The sequence below is a fragment of the Manis pentadactyla genome, chromosome 12 (assembly GCF_030020395.1).
Source record: "Manis pentadactyla isolate mManPen7 chromosome 12, mManPen7.hap1, whole genome shotgun sequence".
NCBI classification, from domain to species: Eukaryota; Metazoa; Chordata; class Mammalia; order Pholidota; family Manidae; genus Manis; species Manis pentadactyla.
In genome coordinates this window covers 12,044,602-12,060,459 of record NC_080030.1, presented here as the reverse complement: position 1 = coordinate 12,060,459, position 15,858 = coordinate 12,044,602, and the positions used below count along the sequence as shown (strand labels likewise).

At 58.2% G+C, this 15,858-nt stretch overlaps 2 protein-coding genes across 3 annotated transcripts in view; both read left to right on the top strand.

Moving 5' to 3' along the window:
• The first annotated feature begins 144 nt into the window (after positions 1-144).
• EPHX3 (epoxide hydrolase 3) lies at positions 145-6,362 on the top strand. 2 transcript variants are annotated; one of them, XM_036895625.2, is made up of 8 exons: positions 145-283; positions 365-753; positions 909-994; positions 1,378-1,535; positions 1,640-1,768; positions 2,641-2,744; positions 2,840-2,976; positions 3,079-6,362. In XM_036895625.2, the coding sequence occupies exons 2-8, from the start codon at positions 511-513 to the stop codon at positions 3,302-3,304; spliced, it is 1,083 nt and encodes a 360-aa protein (XP_036751520.1). In that variant the 5' UTR covers positions 145-283; positions 365-510; the 3' UTR covers positions 3,305-6,362. The 2 variants fall into 2 exon arrangements, with proteins under 2 accessions (XP_036751520.1, XP_036751519.1); XM_036895624.2 differs by lacking the exon at positions 145-283 and having other exon boundaries at positions 290-753.
• Positions 6,363-12,502: 6,140 nt separating this feature from the next.
• NOTCH3 (notch receptor 3) overlaps positions 12,503-15,858 on the top strand; it is a 30,293-nt gene continuing 26,937 nt past the window's right edge. The window contains exons 1-2 of the mRNA XM_036895546.2: positions 12,503-12,706; positions 15,135-15,213. Coding sequence (XP_036751441.2) covers positions 12,595-12,706; positions 15,135-15,213 — 191 coding nt within the window. The 5' untranslated portion in view covers positions 12,503-12,594. The remainder of the gene's footprint in view (positions 12,707-15,134; positions 15,214-15,858) is intronic.

Below are 15,858 nucleotides of genomic sequence, written 5' to 3'. Positions count from 1 at the left end.
CGCACCTACTCTGCATTGCCCCGCCCCTTCGCACCAGGCCCCTCCCATGTCACCCCTCTCCCGTGTGTATCCAGTCCCCAATCTCCCCCTTGACTTTAAACCCTCACCACCTGCCTACTAGATCCCGCTCTTTTTAAGCCCCGCCCGAGCCTTGCTAGGCTCCGCCCACAGCTCTAGCCACTCGGATCCCTTCTCCCCAAGGCCCCTCCCTAGCCTCCGAAGCCCCGGTCCACTCGGGCTCCATCCCCGCACCCTAGCCTTGCTCCGTCACCGTCACGCCCAGGTGTGTTCACCTGGCAGTTAGGTGGTGAGTCTTGGGTGCGCGGTGACGGTTTCTGTCTGAGACGCCCGCCTCTTCTTTCAGCGCGTTCCGCAAGCGCCGACAGTACGGAGGGGCCCCAGACGAAAGGCGGTGGGCTCCCCGGCCCTGGCCCCGCCTCTCTGCAGCTGCCCGCGCCCCCCACCCAGCCCCCCGACGGCAGCGCCAAAGGCATCCCGGGACACCACGACATGCCCGAGCTGGTGGTGACGGCTCTGCTGGCGCCGTCGCGCCTGACCCTGAAGCTGCTGCGCGCCTTCATGTGGAGCCTCGTGTTCTCGGCGGCACTGGTGGCGGCCGCCGTCTACGGCTGCATCGCGCTCACTAACGTGCTGTGCCGGCCCCGGCGCGGCTGTTGCGGGCGCCCTCGGCGCACCCGACCCGCCTGCTTGAACAACCCGACTCTGGGCGAACACTGCTTCCTGACTCTCGAGGTGAGCGCGCGCGGGGTGCCTTCGGGGCCGTGTGAGGCCGGTGCGTAGCGGGCAGAGAGCAGATGGTTGAATCCAAATCTGGGTCTGCACATGACTGGGGGTTCAAGCCTAGGCAAGAGGGGTTTCCCCAGGTCTCAGACTGCGCCCTCCCCCAGAGTTCGGGCCTGCGCCTGCACTATGTCTCCGCCGGACGCGGCAACGGGCCCCTCATGCTGTTTCTGCACGGCTTCCCTGAGAACTGGTACGTCTGAGTCCCCAGGACCTGGGGTGCACAGGGCTCGGGGGCGGTGGGATTCCAACCACCAGGGCATCCAGGAGGCAGGGATGAGGGCTTGGAAGACCAGTGGTGCAAAGCATATAGACCCAGGGGGGGCACTCGGAAACAGGGGTCTACATCAGGGCCCACAAGGAAGGGAGTCCCTGAAGGTGAGCCGAAGAGGCATATAGATTTGAAGCTGCCCTGAATCCGGGGCGCAGCCGACCTTGCCCTCCATCTGGGGTTCCCCATCTCCTTTCTGGGAAATCCAGAGCAGGAAGGTGGGGTGTTAAAGGCCCCTGCAGGGTGGAGGTGGTGGTGCAGTCTGGGAACCCTGACTGGAACGACCTCCCTGGCCCGCTCGACAGGTTCTCCTGGCGCTACCAGCTCCGCGAGTTTCAGAGCCGATTCCACGTGGTAGCTGTGGACCTGCGGGGATATGGCTCCACCGATGCACCTCGAGGTGTTGACTGCTACACCATCGACCTGCTAATGGCAGACATCCAGGATGTCATCCTGGGCCTGGGTGGGGACGCACCCTTATCCCAGGCCTGGCCTCCCCGACCCCTGCCTCACCTCTACCTGGCACCGATCTTACACCGATTCCTCTGACTCTCCACTTCCCCACAGGTTACTCCAAGTGCATCCTGGTGTCCCACGACTGGGGTGCACTCCTAGCCTGGAATTTCTCCATTTACTACCCATCCCTGGTTGAGCGGATGGTAGTGGTCAGCGCAGCCCCCATGTCTGTCTACCAAGGTGTGTCCAGGACACTGGGATTTGCCCATGTGAAGGGGTGTGTGTCTGGGTCTGCACTTCTGTGTTCACTAGTCAACACTCTATGGGCTGAGGGTGCAGCAGCAAACTTGGGTCCCTTGCCTCGTGGTGCTCCCAATCTATACTCAACAATGTACACTTATGAGTAACCCCCTTTTTTGGCATGTGAGTAACATTTTTGAGCACTTACAGGTAGCAATTGCTCTGAGAAGGTGCTTGCATACAGTAACCTACACAAGCCTCCTTGATCGTGAAAGTGCCATTATCTCTACAATCCAGTTGGGGAAACTGAGGCAAAAGAGGTGAAATGGCTTTTTTCTGGCCGGGAAGACGTGGATAACTAAGCAACTACCATAGCATGAGATGCCTTTTCTGGCTAGCCAGTGGCCATCGCATCACCTGATTTTAATTCCTAGTGTTGTAGTCATAGCTGCGCACTGACACGCTCTCTCTCTCTCTCTCACTCTGTTGTTTATTGTTTGTTTCTATCTCTAGACCGTCAGCTCTCTGAGGACAAGGGAGTTTTGTCCGATCCATTCACTGCTGAGTCTCTAGGGTTTAGAAACAGGGTCTGGCACACAGCAGGTGCTCAATAAATGTTTGTTGAATGAAGCAGGGGAAATGCACCCAGGCCTGGGCAGGAGAAGCACACTGGTAGCTGTGGGGGCTCCTGGGAGCTGAGGAGGGAGGGGTCCCCATTCTGTGGGTACAGTGACCACACAGCAGGGAAGGAAGGGAGCCCAGGCTGGTAGGAGTGTCAAATATCCTAATGGGCTCAGGCAGGCAGCAGTCTGTGAGCCTGACCTGGGTCCATGTAGGAGTGCAAGCCTCACATCTCTGCCTTCTCCCCACAGACTACTCCATGCACCACATTGGCCAGTTCTTCCGTTCCAACTACATATTCCTGTTCCAACTTCCCTGGCTGCCCGAGAAGTTGCTGTCCATGTCTGACTTCCAGGTGCAACGGGGTGAAGGCCCCAGGCATGGGTGGGGGATAGCAGGTTGGGACTGAGAAGGCTGGGCACTGAAACCATAGTCCTGCATTGTGCTCAGATCCTGAAGACCACCCTCATGCACCACAAGAGGGGCATCCCACACTTGACCCCCAACGAGCTGGAGGCCTTCCTTTATGATTTTTCACAGCCCGGGGGCCTCACTGGGCCCCTCAACTACTACCGAAACCTCTTCAGGTGAGACCAGATTCCGGGCGGATGCTCAGTGGAGTGGCAGGGGCAGGGGATGAGGGCAGCCATCTTTCTGTCCCTCTATCTGTCCGTCTGTCTTGGTCACAGGTACTTCCCCCTGGAGCCCCAGGAGCTGGCCATGCCCACACTGCTGCTGTGGGGGGAAAAGGACACCTACTATGACCAAGGGCTGGTGGGGGCCATCAGCAGCCGCTTTGTGCCCGGCCGGCTGGAAGCCCACATCCTGCCAGATGTGGGCCACTGGATCCCACAGAGCAACCCCGAGGAAATGCACCAGTACATGTGGGCCTTCTTGCAAGACCTACTGAACTAGTGGCCCTCGTTGGCCAGCCTGTGTGCACCTGGGATCCATACAATGTATACACCTAGGTGGATCTGTGGGTGCCCTCAGACACACCAACCTGTATGTTCAAACACAGGCATGAGTGTGTGCATGTGTGAGCAATCACTGTGGCTCTGGGAAACCACGTGCGCCTCTCTGTGGAGCTAGATGCTCAGTGTCCTACCTCTTCCCTCCCTGGGGCCCCACTCTTCTTGCCAAAGTCAGCCCCCAGAGCTACACAAACCATAAGCTGTCTGATCTTCCGGTCCCTGGCTTCCACCTCCAGTCTGGGGCTTCAGCTAAAAAAAATATGGTACTGTAGCCATATCTGGCTACTTCAGTTTCAACACAAATTGATTAAAATTAAATACACTTAAAAATTCACTTCCTCAGGAGAGAGGGGAACCCTCCTACACTGGCTGGTGGGAATGTAAACTAGTTCAACCACTGTGGAAAGCAGTATGGAGGTTCCTCAAAAATCTCAAAATAGAAATACCATTTGACCCAGGAATTCCACTCCTAGGAATTTACCCTAAGAATGCAGGAGCCCAGTTGGAAAAAGACATATGCACCCCTATGTTTATCGCAGCACTATTTACAATAGCCAAGAAATGGAAGCAACCTAACTGTCCATCAGTAGATGAATGGATAAAGAAGATGTGGTACATATACACAATGGAATATTATTCAGCCATAAGAAGAAAACAAATTCTACCATTTGCAACAACATGGATGGAGGTAGAGAGTATTATGCTCAGTGAAATAAGCCAGTAGGAGAGAGACAAGTACCAAATGATTTCACTCATCTGTGGAGCTTAAGTACAAAGCGAACACTGAAGGAACAAAACAGCAGCAGACTCACAGACTCCAAGAAGGGACTAACAGTTACCAAAGGGAAAGGGACTGGGGAGGATGGGAGGGAAGGGAGGGATAAGGGGGAAAAAGGGGCATTATGATTAGCACACATAATGTAGCGGTGGGGGACACAGGAAAAGCAGTATATACAGAGAAGACAAGCAGTGACTCTATAGCATCTTACTACGCTGATGGACAGTGACTGTAATGGGGTATATGGGGGGGAATTGATAGTGGGGGGAGTCTAGTAACCATAGTGTTGTTCAAGTAATTGTACATTAACGATATAAAAATAAAAATAAAAATACTCACTTCCTCAGCCATATAGTTCAAGGGCACAATTGCCATGTCAATATAGAAAGTTCTATTGGATGGTGCTGATGAGGGTATTCCTGAAGTAGGGACACCCCCTGCCTGGCTCCTGACCATCTCACCAAGGAAGGATCCTCATGGATAGGCAGGTGGGTGCCCAGACTCCTCTCCAGCCAGCCTCTTGGCAGCTCCCACGATCTCCCTCCCAGTCGTCACTGCAGGCCTTATAAGGTCAAATTCTCTTGCCCCAGCCTGGGAGAGCTCTGGGATTCCTGTCTCAGATCCACCAGAAAGCAGTTCAGTCAGGATATGTGAGATTCTGGACCCAGCACAGGAAGAGCCCAGCTCCCTGAATGGCCATCTGGGGTTTGAGGCAGGCCTCTCCAGCTCCTGGAATCTTCTGCTCCAAATTACCCACAGTTGCTGCTGATTCTTCCTGGGGACCCCTGGCTCCAGCCTCCAAACAGGGCAGTGCAAGTGAAGGGTGGACCACCCAGCTCCAGGCTGGTCACAGCATCAACTGCTGTCTCCCCACCCTTTGCCTGGCCACTGGGGACAGTGTCATGACCTCCCTGGGGACTCAGTAGAACTCAAATACATCCTCTTTTATCTCTGGGATGGGCTGGCCTGGCCAAGGCCTGCCTGCTAGTCACCTGGCCTCTGCCCTCCCTTGTTCCCAGTATAACATCCGCTCGCTCATCACGTGTGTTAGGCACTGTTTAGGCCCCGAGGATAAAGTGTGAACAAGAACACAGCCTCGTTCTGGAGTGGAGTGCACAGGAAAGAGGTGTGGAATGTGTGCTGGGGGTTCAGGAAAGGCCTTGCTTTTTGCTGGGGGCGTGCACTTTGGGGTTGGGGAGACGCAGAACCTAGGAAGGTCGGAGGTGGGAATAAGCTTGGAAGTAACCGCGTGGAGACGAGCGGCTGCGAGGGCTGAGCGAGGGAGGAGGCACGCGGGAGAAGACGTCAGAGCCAGGCCGCCAGTCGGGGGCTACGACGAGTTTGGATTCCATTTTCAGGGGGATCCGAGAGAGGGTTTTCAGCAGGGGAGGGACATGGCTTGCATTTTGAAAAGCTCCCTGTGGTGCCTGGACGGACCCACGCAAGAGCGCGAGCGGGGAGCAGGGCAGGGATGTCCGCACAGCCTCAGCGGCGGACTGTCCGCCGTCCACTTCAGGAGAGGGCATCCCCAAGGCCCGACCCAGCCCGGGGGTCCTTCTGCCAGGATGGGAACAGTGTCCCTGGGGGCGCGAGATAGGCGGGTGGAGGAGGGGGCCCGGGACCCTCGGAGCCAGGGTCGAAGGTCTGGAGCGAGGAGGCCTGCTGGCAGGATGAGGACTGCGTGTCCAGGGGCACAGGGGGTGGCGACGGTTGCCAGGGAAACGGGAGAAGGGCTGATGGTTGACCAGAACGGGTCGTGGTTGTCTGGACAATCGGAGGGACCCCCGCGAAGGCTGACGGGAGGCCTCGGACAGTTGCCGGGCGACGGAGTCCGCTGACAGTTGCCAGGTAACGAGAAAGCGCTGTCTTCCGCCTCGGCGGCCTCAGGCCGGAGGAAGGCAGCATCTTGGGGGCGAGGGAGGACCGAGCTCGTTGATTGGGCAGACTCCTGGCGAGCTAGCCAATGGCGACTCGTGGCTCGGCCGCAGCCCGCCTCTCCAGTCTGAGCCAGTCCGGCCGCGTCTTTCTTCGGCCGAGGGGCTCAGCGCCCGCAACGCTTCTGGGACGAGGGGAGGCAACCCCAAGGGCTTGGAAGGGGACTGCTCCGGTCGCGGGCGCACCCCAGCTCGGCTTCTCCCTTTTCTGAGCTACCGCTTTAAGACCACCTTCCAGGAACAAAACAGCAGCAGACTCAGAGACTCCAAGAAGGGACTAGCGGTTACCAAAGGGGAGGGGTGGGGGAGGGTGGTTGGGGAGGGAGGGAAAGGGGATTGAGGGGTATTATGTTTAGTACACATGGTGTGGGGGATCACGGGGAGAACAGTATAGCACAGAGAAGGCAAATAGTGACTCTGTGGCATCTTACTACACTGATGGACAGCACCTGCACTGGGGTATGGGTGGAGACTTGATCATAATGGTAAATGTAGTAACCACATTGTTTTTTCATGTGAAACCTTCATAAGAGTGTCTATCAATCATACCTTAATAAAAAAAAATTTTTTTTAAGACCACCTTCCATCATTCACTCATTCACCCATCCATCCTTGCATCCATCCATCTCTCTCCGCTACCAGCTCTAAACTGTGGGCCCCGCACCAGAAATGGGGCATAGGAGACGAAGCCGGGCACAGACGCTCCCAGCCCTGTGTGGTCAGGCCCAGGTGGGATGAGGAGCTGAGGAAGGGCCCTGACCTGGAGGAAGGGAGGGAAGGCTGCCTGGAGAAGGTGGCCTTGGAGCTGAACACTGCTAGGATGTGCTCCAGCACACAGAAGCCTTCCATGCCCAGGTGGTTCATTTAGCATTTCCGTGAGACCCAGAGGAAAGTTTGGGATGGGAAGACGGAGCTTCAAACACCAGGCTAGAAGCTTGATCGTCAGTGTGATGGAGACTGGGTTCCGGACCAGTGTGTGTTTCTGGAATATTATTTGGGAGCTGGTGAGGGGACAGGACCAGATGCAGAGGACTGAATGTGGGAAGGCTGGGAAGGAGAATGGGTGTGATCCATGCAATAGAGGATGAGCCCACATCCAGGCACTGGGGAGGAGCAGATATGCATGAAAGGCCAGAAGTAGGTTTGGGCATGTTCAGTCTGAGAGGCTGGACTCCTAGCACAGGGACCTAGAAACATCTAATGGGTTAAAAGCATCCATGTGTAGTGCGGCAGAGCGGGACAGAATGGAGAACAAAATTGAAGACTGAGCCCTGGGGGCCCAACATATTAAGGATAGGCAGAAGACAGAGCCCACAGGGGTAAGAGGGGGAGCAGACAAACCTGGTGCCCTAGCAATGGTGGCAGGGGCAGGTGGGGGGCACCAGGAGGAGGGAGATAGCTGGTGGTGTCCAAAGCTGCAAGGAATTGAGAGGACTGAGCCACGTAGATCTCAAGGGAGGCAACCTGGGATGGAGATAGAGGACAGAGGGCTTGGACGCCCTGAATGCCACTGAGCAGAAGTGGGGAGGGAAGAGTGGGGAACCCCAGTCAGGAGCCTGGGGGAAACAACTGTCACATTCAGACAGGGTAATTGGTGGCAGGTTTGCTATAGGTAATTTGCAGGCAAGGTTTGGGGATACCAGCAGGGGTTAGTACACCACCCCTGGTCAGGCGCCCATGGAGAGCCATTACCATCTCCAGGCCCCGCCGACTGGGCAGGGGGAAAGCAGGATGTTAGTAGAGCTCAGGGAGAGATGTGTATGGACAGGGCCTTTGGCAAGGGACACAGCCAGCAGAGGTGACCCTACAGGGGGATTAATATCCCATTCTCTCTTCTGGCTTTATCTTGTGCCAGTGCCTCCTATTGGTCAAACCCACCTGGAAGCCAGGAGACAAGGACGTCCATTGATGCAGTGTGTAGGGGTCAACCTCTCGGGGCAGAGAGCAGAGTGGGGCAGGGGAACAAGGGAGCCAGCAGAGGCAGGCGGAGATGCAGAGGAGAGGGATAGGAGCCTGGGGGTGGGAGAGTAAGAAGAGTTGCGCCATATTCCTGCCGTTTTCACTTTATCAGGAAAGAGACCTCAACTTTTCGCCAAGGCAGGAGGTAATGGAAAGCTCCAGGGAGGCGCTCCCTTTCTCTGAAGCAGGAGGAAATGTGGGAAGGACAAGTGTGTCACAGACGAAAAGTAGGTAGGGAACACTAGAGTGCTGTGGTGTACAGGTGAACAGGAGAAGATGGGGTATGGGAGGTTGGAGTGCTCTGACCCCAGGGCCTGTAAAGCCAAGGCATCCATTGGGTGTCCTGCCCAGTGGGGGGGTACTAAGGCAGGGAAACTACTGCCCCCAGAAGGGGTGGGAGTGGTCTCCCTGTTTCCTCCGCCCAGAGCTGCAGATCCAATAGGTGCTTGACTGAAGTGAGCTCCATTTCTCCACTCTCTTTTCTTCCACTTTCAACTCTTATACACACACACCCCTCCTCCAGGACACCCCACCAGCCCCCTGCCTTCCTCTGACCCAGCCCTGATCTAATGGGGGCAGGCATGTGTATGTCCAGACAGGGATGTCTCCAGGGCTGGTGCTGGGCACAATCAGATCTCAGCTTCTGGGTCCTACTCTGCCCTGCTGAGAGATGCTGGGCAGATTCATTGATTCACCTGAGAGTTATTTCACCTTCCTACCATGTGCTCTATGCTGGACATTGGGGATTCAGCAGTGAGCAGGACAGATGCCCACAGAGCTCAAAATTTAATGGGGGAGCCAGGCAGGATTATGTAAAGGGAAGAGGCAGTAGGAGCCAGATGAGACCACGTGAAGAGATGGCCGAGCTTCCAGAGTAATCTTTTACAACCTCAATCAGATCACTTCTCCCTGCTAAAACCTTCCCACTGTGCTTGTGAAAGAATCCCAGACCCTCGGCCCCTTGGGACTTAGCTCCCGCAAGCTTCCCTGACCTCCCACCCCTTGTTTGTTCTGCACCCAGCACCCTGGCCTCAGCACCGCTGTCTCACCCACCCACCCCCTCCTTCTCTGGGTCTCTGCACTTGTTCTTTTCTCTGCCTGGAGCAATCTTCCTCGGTTGTTTGCCTCTCTGACTGCTTCTCCTTAAAGTCTCAGTTCCCAGTCCCCTCATCAGAGAGGCCTGTCCTGAACCCCCACTCTGAAACCTCTCCCTCCCTCATGTCACATTCAATTGTTCTTATTTGTTCTCAGTAAATGTTGGATGACTAAATGAAGGTAAGAAGAGCTGGGAGAGCAGAGTGAGCTGCCTTCAGGGTGTGGGAAGGGTGCTCCCAGCAGTGGTTGGAGCCCGCGCAAAGGCTAGGGAACAGTGGAAGGCAGGGAAGTGAAGCTGGTGAGGTGGGGAGGGTGTCACTCTGGGCAATGCGGAGCCATGGCGGGCTTTTGCGTATGAAGGCCCCAGGGAGGCAGCGGCTAGGAGACCCAACTGGGCCAGAGCCCACACCCGGAAGCCCTCACCCCTGCTGGTTCTTGGTGGCTCTCTTGGCCCACCGCCTGGGCATGAGGGCTTGGGTGCAGCTTCTGTGCAGAGGGTGGAGGTGTGGTCCCTGGAGGAGAAGCCGAGGGCACGTTCTCAGGTCCCTGGTCAGTGGGCCTGCGCCCGGCAGCTGTGGCTTGGCTTGGCCCCAGGTCCCGCATCCCCTGGGACTGAGCTCATTGAGGAGAAATGCAGTCCCTGGCCAAGGCGGCCAGCAGGGCCAGGGGACAGGGCTCAAGCCCACCCCTACCCCCACCACATTGGGAACAGTGTGGCGGCCTGCTGCAAGGCCGTGGGAATGATTCCTTGACTGTCCAGTTTCCCCAGGGATCTGGACACCTTGGGCTGGTCCTTCCATCATAGCTGGAGAGCAGCAGCAGGAAGCTGGAGCAGGGACCCCCAGCTTCTGCTTGCAGAGTGGGTGCCCTTGGAGTCACAGGGCTTCAGAAAGGGCCTGGCACGCAATAGGGACTCTGTAAATGTGTCTTTCTTCCTTTTGTCTCCCTCCCCCACCATGCCTCCACCACTACTGTTCCCTCTCTGTCTCTGTCAGGGCCACTAGATAGGTGGAGCCTAGCAAAATGTGTGTCTATTTTCCTTGGTTGCTCCTTGTGACAGGGAGCTCAGCACCTCTTAAAGTATCAGCCAGTTCAAAGTTCTTTTTCAGACGGCTCAGGGCAGGAACCCCTAGCTTCGCCCATGGGCCCCCAGACCCTTTTCTGGACCTCCAGCCCCCCAGAATGGTACTGAAGAGACTGATCTGGGCTCGGTGAAGCGGCTGTTCTGGGGTCGGCATCCCAACCCCTTTAGCCACTTCCTGGGTCACTAACCCCTCCCATGTCACCACCTGTGTGCCCACCCCATTCTGGGTGATGTCTGATCCCCAGGAAATCCCCTCTTCTTGGGGGGAGACAGAACAGGACAAAAACAGCCCCAGCCCCTTGTGGACAAGACTGAGTAGGAGGTCCCTGGTCAGTGGGCCCGCAGAAGCCTGATAGGGGGCAGGGGGTGCAGAGAGGTCTTCTTGGAGCTGGAACCTTCCAGAATGTATAGGAGTTCACCAGGTACAGGAATGTCGGGGCTGGGGGTGGGGAGAAGGGCATGCTAGAAAGAGGGACCAGCATTGGTAGAGGGGTCATATGTATGGGAAATAGAGCATTTCCGTAACTAGAAGAAAATCATTTTTGAAGAGAACACACTTGCTGTGAGTTCCTGCTTGGAGAGGAAGCAGAAGGGTCCTTCTAATCAGCTGGGTGTCCCACGCAGAGGGAAGAACCTGAGCAAAGGCCGTGGGCATGCCAGGCCTGCTGGATGAAGACAGTTTGACTCTGTGATGATGAGGATGACAAAAGGGGGCCAGGTCCAAAGGCTGTGAAAGGAGGGCTGACAGCTTGGATTTCCTCTAGAGCGCTAGGCATGGGCGGGCCTTCAGCTGCACCTGCCCCAGGGGCCTGTTGACTCAGCACCCTCGCTGTGAGTTGGTCCAGGCCCCTTCCTGTGCAACTCTTGGCTTTTTCTTTGCCTAATCCCCACCTCCACCCCCCACACTCCACCTGGCCTGGAGTCACTCAGATCTAGGTTCAAATCTCAGCTCTTTCTCCAGAAAGCCTCCAGCAAGTCACCATAAGATGGGCAGAAACCCACCCCTGCACAGATGCTGAATCCATAGGATGGGTGGCCTAGCATTTTGGTTCCCGTTTCCTGGGGCTGGGCTATCTGCTGGCCTCAGCAGGGCTTAAGGTCATCTCTGAGGCCTGTCCCTAGGGGTCAGTCATTCAACTTTTACCCTGGGCAATTCGTGCTTCTTCTTTCTAACTATGGTACTTCTCTGCCTGTCACTTCTTCTTCTTCCAGCATTTAGAAGTCATCAGAGGCAGTAATGGATGAAGAAGGATAAGCAAAACGTGGTCCATCCTTACAGTGGAATATTACTTAGCCACGAAAAGGAACGAAGCCCTGATTTGCACTACAGTGTGGATGGACCTTGAAAACTTCATGCTGAGTGAGAGAAGCCAGACACAGAAGGCTGCACGTTGTATGATCCCATTTATCTGACATGTCCAGGCAGAGCCCTTACCTGTTTCGTGTGCTCTCCCCAGATGCTGTCCCCTGACTCTGGCCCAGCCCTGAGCTCACAGGGCTGGGGGTGTCTATACCTGGCTTTTTCTTGGACAGACTGAGGGCTCTTCCAGGGCTGGGCTTGGGGCCCTTCCTGGGGCCCCATTCTCATCACAGGGACAGAGTGGGCTGCAAAGGGGCTTTGTAGCAATGACCAACTCTGCGAAAAGCAGCTGATCAAATTGATCAAGATTGTTTGAGCCACAAAGCACAGAAGGGTATGGGGTGGGGCTTGGGGAATGGGGTGGACCTTTGGGGTTCACACAAGGCAGTGAGGAGAAAGGGGATCACTTTCCCGGAAGGCTGAGAGTAAGAAGGGGTGTGCTTGTGTGTTTGCCTGTGTTCCTGAGACTCCCAGGGTGTGTCTGGGCACGGAGGCTGCAAATTCCCCCCTGGGCTCAAGGCCTGGCCAGAGGTTCAGGTTCGTGTGTTCCCAGTTTTAAGTCCCATGAACCTGTGTTTGCATCTGCATTTGTGCATTCTGGCTGCGTGTTCACCACCTTCTCAGGACTTGCCTGGCCTCGATTTCGGGGCGTCTGTGTTTGCGTCCTGGGGCTGCGAAGTGTCCCCGGCTCTGGTTGTGGGGTGGGAGCGGGTGTTGAGGAGGCTGGGTGTGTCTGTCACTGCGGGGTAGGCCCACGGCGCACCGCATGGCCGGCCTGGCTTTCTGAAGGCCTGCGGGTCCCAGGCTGTGTGGGTGGAGGGTGGGCCAGGACCCCGGGAGGCCGGGCGGGGGGCGGGGGAGCGCCGGGCCGGCCCCGGGGCGGGGCGAGCCACCGAGGGCTGGGGGCGGGGCGGCCCGGCAGCCTCACTTTGGAGAAGTTGGCGGCGCAGAGACGGGCCCGGGACGCGCCGGAGCCCTGGGAAGGAGGGAGGACGGGGAGGGAGGGTCGCGGCTGGCAGCCATGGGGCCGGGGGCCCAGGGCCGCCGCCGCCGCCCGATGTCGCCGCCACCGCCACTGCCGCCCGTGCGGGCACTGCCCTTATTGCTGCTGCTAGCGGGGCCGGGGGCTGCAGGTGAGGGGCTGGGACCCGGCGGGCTGGGCAGGGTGGGGGCGGGGGGACGAGGGCTAGAGCAGAGTGCAAGGACCCCGGGTCTGCAGCCGAGGTGGGGAGGCCTGGGGGCCCAGGACTAGGACAGAGGCCGGGGGCGGAGGAGCCCGGGGGCTGCGTGCGGTTGGGGGCAGGGCACCAGAGGCCTGAGGAACAGGGGGCCGGGAACGACCAGGGCTGGGAATGAGGGGACCCAGGAGTTCAGAACTGGGAGCTCGAGGTGCGGGAACCAAGGGACTAAAGATTTTGGGGGCTCGCTCTCAATCCGTGCCCGTCTGGTGTCCGGCGAAGGTCACAGCTGGAGCCCACGTACCCCCAGGCCGGGGACCTCTCGCACAAAAGCCCCCCACCCCACCCCACACACACCCGGGAAGGCCTGGCCGGGCGGGGGACGCGGCGGGGCGCGAAGTTCTCAGAGCTCTGAACTCGCAGCAAACTTGTCCGGCCGGAGCGCGGCAAGACCCGGAGCGGCAGCGGGAGCCGGAGCCGCCGCGGCGCCCCCGCCCCGCCCTCTCCCGCGGCCCCGGCGGCCGGGACGGGCGGCCCCGGACCCCGCCTCTGCGCGGGGAGGGCGCGGACGGGCGGGAGGGCTGGGGGCCCAGGCCCACGTGCGCCCCTACGGCTCCAGAGCCCCTCCCGGCCGGCCGGGGCCCCCCGCCCCTCCCCGCGCCCGCGCTCCCTTCCCCCGCTCGGGACAATGGCCGCGCCGTCTAGACACCCCCTCCCCCCAGCCGGCCTCGCGCTTTCTTTGCCAGACAAAGCGGGACGGACAGCGGGGCCCGGGCGGGGGCTGCGGGCGCGCACCCACCCAAGGGAGGCCTGGCCAGCGGAGGAGGGTCGCGGGCGAGCGGCCCTGGCCCGGGGTCAACGGAAGCCGCTGTGGGGCTGGGCGCTAGCAGGGTTGATGGGTGCGGGAGGGAAGGGCCTGCCCAGCCTTGGGGCCCCATCTGGCAGGAGCGGCCGCCCCCGCGGGGCCAGCGCACACACACATGGCCTGTGACACACTGGCAGGCACGCACAGATCTGTATGTGTCACCCATACAGAGATGCAGACATGCGGGCGTACGTACACACACACGCACACACAGAGTACACCCGCAGATGTGCACACCCAGCTCACACGCTGACATAGGTGCACATACAAGCACACATGTTCACACATAACCTGGCACACCAGCCGAAGGCCTCACGCTCACTGCCTGCACACACTCAGACGACATGCAGACACGCATCCAAGGGCATGCCTACACCCAGCTCGCGCAGACTCATCCAGCCCAGCCCACACATAGATACCCAAGCACACCAGGTCACACACACAGACATACAGCTGTATACCCAGCTACAGCATGTATTTCACATAAACAGATGCACAACAGATGCACACATGCACATCACGCACGCACACACACGTGGCACACAGCCCACAGCCAACATCACGCATCTCCCAATGCGTCTCCCAGCAGGTGACACAGTCTGTGGGCATCTCCTGAGGAAGGGGACGTGTGCCATGACAGCTGTCCTCAGGGCCCGCCCCAACCGTTGTCTCTCCCTCTCTCTGTCTCTGCCCTTCTCTGTCTCCTCCCTGTGTCTGCCTGCTTCTAGTTTCCTTTTTTGTGTCTGCGTCCGTTTTTCTCCAGTTCTTTCCATCTTTCCATCTCTAGCTCTCTGAGGTGACACACACGCACACACAGAGCAGCCCCACACCTGCTGGCACACACAGTTCTCCACTAGCTCACACCCAGTCACACCCCAGACCTGTCTGGCAAGACAGTTAGACTTTGTCAAAACCCAGAGGGACAGAGCCCTCAGGGATGGGGATGCTGGACAGGGTAGCACACGTCTTGTACCGGCTGCCCCTCCCTTCGATGTACATCCTATTCCAAAACACCCAAGGCTCACTGCGTGTGGGGGACATGCCTTGGCCTCTCTCCCTAGAGCTACCACTCAGGCCTGCCTGGTTGGAGTAATGCCCAACATCAGGGGTAAGAAGGCCCACAGCTCCAGGACTCTCTGCCTCTGCTCCTTCAGTTGCCCCAGGATCGGGTTATACAGCCATACACCTCCCTTTAACACTAGGCACCCTCACTTCCTGCCTCAGAACCTCCCATTGCAGCAGCTTCCTGAGCCCCCACATCTGGCACAAGTCAGCACCTCCTCCTGTCTGCCCCTGCCTGTGGTTCCCAGGGCCCGAGCTGGCAGGGACAGCTGCAGCCCCAACAGCTGGGGCTGGGGCGGGGGGCCGTGGGAACTGTGGATGGGGGGCTCCCCACACCCACAGAGGCACCCCAGCCTGGTGCAGCTGTTGCCTGGGGGAGGGAAGGAGGAGGTCTGTCACTCTGGGCTGGGTTCCTGGGGACCTAGCTGACCCCCACCTTCCTTTGCACCCACACAGCACCCCCTTGCCTGGATGGAAGCCCATGTGCCAATGGAGGTCGCTGCACCCAGCTGCCCTCCCGGGAGGCTGCCTGCCTGTGAGTGCCTGGCTCTGAGCGATCAGTGGGCCCCATGTGGGGAGGTGCTCTGTCTTCTCCCTTGCCTTTGTGTCCAGCGTGGACGCCCCTACCACTTCCTACCTGTGTGTGGCTTGGGCAACCTCTAGTTTCCCCATTGGAATGGAGCGGGGCTTTAGAGTCTGGCTGGCCTGGGTTCAAATCCTGCATAATGTTGCTGACTGCCTGGGACTTAAACTCTTTAAACCTCAATGTCTTGGTCTGGAAAATTACTCCAACTTCACGGAGTTTTTGGCTGCCTGTGGTCGCATGTAAAGCCTCTGATGAAGGTAGCTATTATTCAATCAACAAATCTTTAGGGACCAATGGCAGTGGCTTGGCAGTAGTGGGATCCCTGCAGCACCTTCCTATTAAGATTTTGTGGTGGGAGGACAGGAGGTCTGTAATATAGCTCTGCTCTGTCACTCTGGGCTGGGTTCCTGGGGGCCTGGCTGACCCTCACCTTCCTTTGCGCCCCACCTTCCTTTGCTGTGTGACCTTGGGTCAGTTACTTCCCCTCTCTGAACCCCATTGCCTCTGTGATATAGGTGTGCTTCCCTCTGGCTTGTGACCATGAAAGGGGCCCAAGAATTCAGCTGTTGGATAATACAAGAAAGGCAGAAGGAG